Genomic DNA, 2,556 nt, shown 5'->3' with positions numbered 1-2,556 from the left:
CCCTGTTTGTTTTCCCACTGCATGCCCACAATGAACTTTGCTGCTTCCCTATTCCTCTGCTTATTCCACTGAGCAGGGGACAACATCAACAGCTGACCATTCTTAACTTCACAAGTTTACTAAGCAAGCCAAAATGATTTTTTGTTGTTGTTTGCTGGAATGCTCCTTAGGCAAAAATCTGCTCATTTTCTCATATACTTTCTGGAAATTTTCTCCAGTAGTGGAGGGAAAATATGCAAATGGTACAACTTTTTCCTAAGCAGGAATCTTGAGACCTTGGCAGTCTTTACTCCTTGCCTGCAGGTACAAATGCGACCCATGATGTTCATTATTTCTTATTCTGCAGAACACCAGCAGCACAGGGAATGTTCAACTACCTCCGGAAACGCTTTGCCAGCCACATCACAGAACGAAGCCGGAGAAAAGCAAGGCTTGTTTCTAAAGATGGAAGGTGCAACATAGAGTTTGGTAACGTACAGCAGTCAAGGTTTGTCTTTTTGATTGATATATGGACAACTGTCCTGGATTTGAGATGGAGATACAAAATGACTATCTTCATTTCAGCGTTCTTAGGCAGCTGGTTTCTGTTTGGTCTCCTCTGGTACGTTGTGGCCTACATACACAAAGACCTTCCAGAATTCAATCCTTCCATAAATCACACCCCTTGTGTTGAGAATATCAACGGTCTGACTTCAGCTTTCCTGTTCTCCTTGGAGACACAGGTCACTATTGGCTATGGCTTCAGATGTGTCACAGAACAATGTGTCACTGCCATTTTCCTGCTCATCTTCCAGTCTATCTTGGGGGTCATCATCAATTCTTTCATGTGCGGTGCCATCTTGGCCAAGATTTCAAGGTCCAAGAACAGGGCCAAGACCATCACCTTCAGCAGGAACGCTGTCATCAGCAAACGTGGTGGGAAGCTCTGCCTCCTCATCAGGGTGGCAAACCTCAGGAAGAGCCTTCTCATCGGGAGTCACATCTATGGCAAACTCTTGAAGACCACCATCACCCCAGAAGGAGAGACAATCATTCTGGACCAGGTCAACATAGAGTTTATCGTTGATGCTGGCAACGAAAATCTCTTCTTCATTTCCCCATTGACTATTTACCACATCATAGACAAGAACAGCCCTTTCTTCCACATGGCAGCAGAAACAATTCTGCAGCAAGATTTTGAACTGGTGGTGTTTTTAGATGGCACCGTTGAAGCCACCAGTGCTACCTGCCAAGTGAGGACATCTTACATCCCAGAAGAGGTGCTCTGGGGTTATCGCTTTGCTCCCATTGTGTCCAAGACCAAAGAAGGGAAATACAGAGTAGACTTCCAGAACTTCAGCAAGACAGTGGCAGTGGAGATGCCCCATTGTGCCTTCTGCCTCTACAATGAGAAAGAAGCTAAAGCCAAAGAGAAGAAAGGCTTTGACAACCCTGGTTTTGTCTTGGCAGAAGTTAGTGAAGCCAGTGACACAAAGATGTAGCTCCAAATCTTTATCAGACTGCACTTTTCTGCATAGTTAAATCAATCTTGAGAGGATTAATGACTTAGTAAAACCAATAACAGGTTTGTTTTAACTCTACAGCAGCATCTTATCTTCTCAAAAGCCTCAAATCAGAGAGGACCAGCATACCAGTGATCACAGAACACTATTTAACAACGCTATGTATTTCATAGAATTTATATTTTTATATCTGTGGGACATTTTATGAAGCTGCTAAGTTGGAGCATCCAACTCACTTGAGCTCCTGGAGGCACATCAGTCTTACAAAGCCTGGAAAGAGAAACTTTAAGTCACTCTTAAGGAGCAAAGCTTTGAGAACATGAGCATGAGAAGGACAGACAGAAGGCCAAAATTCTCCATAAGGACCAAAGGGACTTAAAAGTCAAAACCTCACCAGAAATGCATGTCTCTCATTGCCAAAGCCCTCTGTGGATGCAGACCCTTCGGCTCCAAACCTTTTGAACACTTTTGAACATCTTGAAACAATTCCTTCTTATTTTGAGCTGTCGTATGAATAGAAATGGAGCACTAAGGGATGGTACACATTTAGGAAGGGATTTTGAAGGCAGAGCCTATGCCATCCTGCTGCAACTTCAACATCATAAAGAGCTCTCTTCTGTGAAAGCTTTTGATTCCTTGAGGGAAAATACCAAATGGAAATGGAAAGCAAAAACAAGCACAAGCAGACACCTGTCATGAGAGACAAGGAACATTGCAGCTTGTTCTTAGTTGTCTCACCCTCCTGATATCCCTCTGTCCACTTCTGCCAGGAGGCAGCAGCTGTGATACTGAGAAATCTCAGAAGGCAACAGGCCAGTGGAACAGCAAGCACTGCAGGGAGGTGAAGAACACACAGACTGCAGCACATCTGGTGAGAGAACAATTCTCTGGGAGAAGAGAGGAACTTCCCAGCACGAGATGCATCTTTGGAACAGCCCACAGCACAAACACCAACAGGCCTTTCTTTGAAGCTACGGCAAAAGCACGGTGAAATGCTGTAACACAACAGATCCTGCAGTAATGACAGCATAGTGGCAAAGTCTTGGGCTGCAGC

At 44.4% G+C, this 2,556-nt stretch overlaps 1 protein-coding gene across 1 annotated transcript; it reads left to right on the top strand.

The window, feature by feature from the left end:
* The first annotated feature begins 365 nt into the window (after window positions 1–365).
* On the top strand, window positions 366–1,481 carry KCNJ1 (potassium inwardly rectifying channel subfamily J member 1). The gene has a single exon (XM_042832117.1). The coding sequence runs from the start codon at window positions 366–368 to the stop codon at window positions 1,479–1,481; it is 1,116 nt and encodes a 371-aa protein (XP_042688051.1).
* Window positions 1,482–2,556: the final 1,075 nt, after the last annotated feature.

Source organism: Centrocercus urophasianus, unplaced genomic scaffold (genome assembly GCF_019232065.1).
Source record: "Centrocercus urophasianus isolate 14NV4802_14NV808 unplaced genomic scaffold, USGS_Curo_1.0 seq_37, whole genome shotgun sequence".
In the NCBI taxonomy this organism is placed as follows: Eukaryota; Metazoa; Chordata; class Aves; order Galliformes; family Phasianidae; genus Centrocercus; species Centrocercus urophasianus.
This window is presented reverse-complemented; position numbering and strand designations above follow the sequence as displayed.

Excerpts from the sequence above, each read along its gene's own strand:
- KCNJ1 (XM_042832117.1), top strand. The coding sequence starts at position 366 with ATGTTCAACTACCTCCGGAAACGCTTTGCCAGCCACATCACAGAACGA.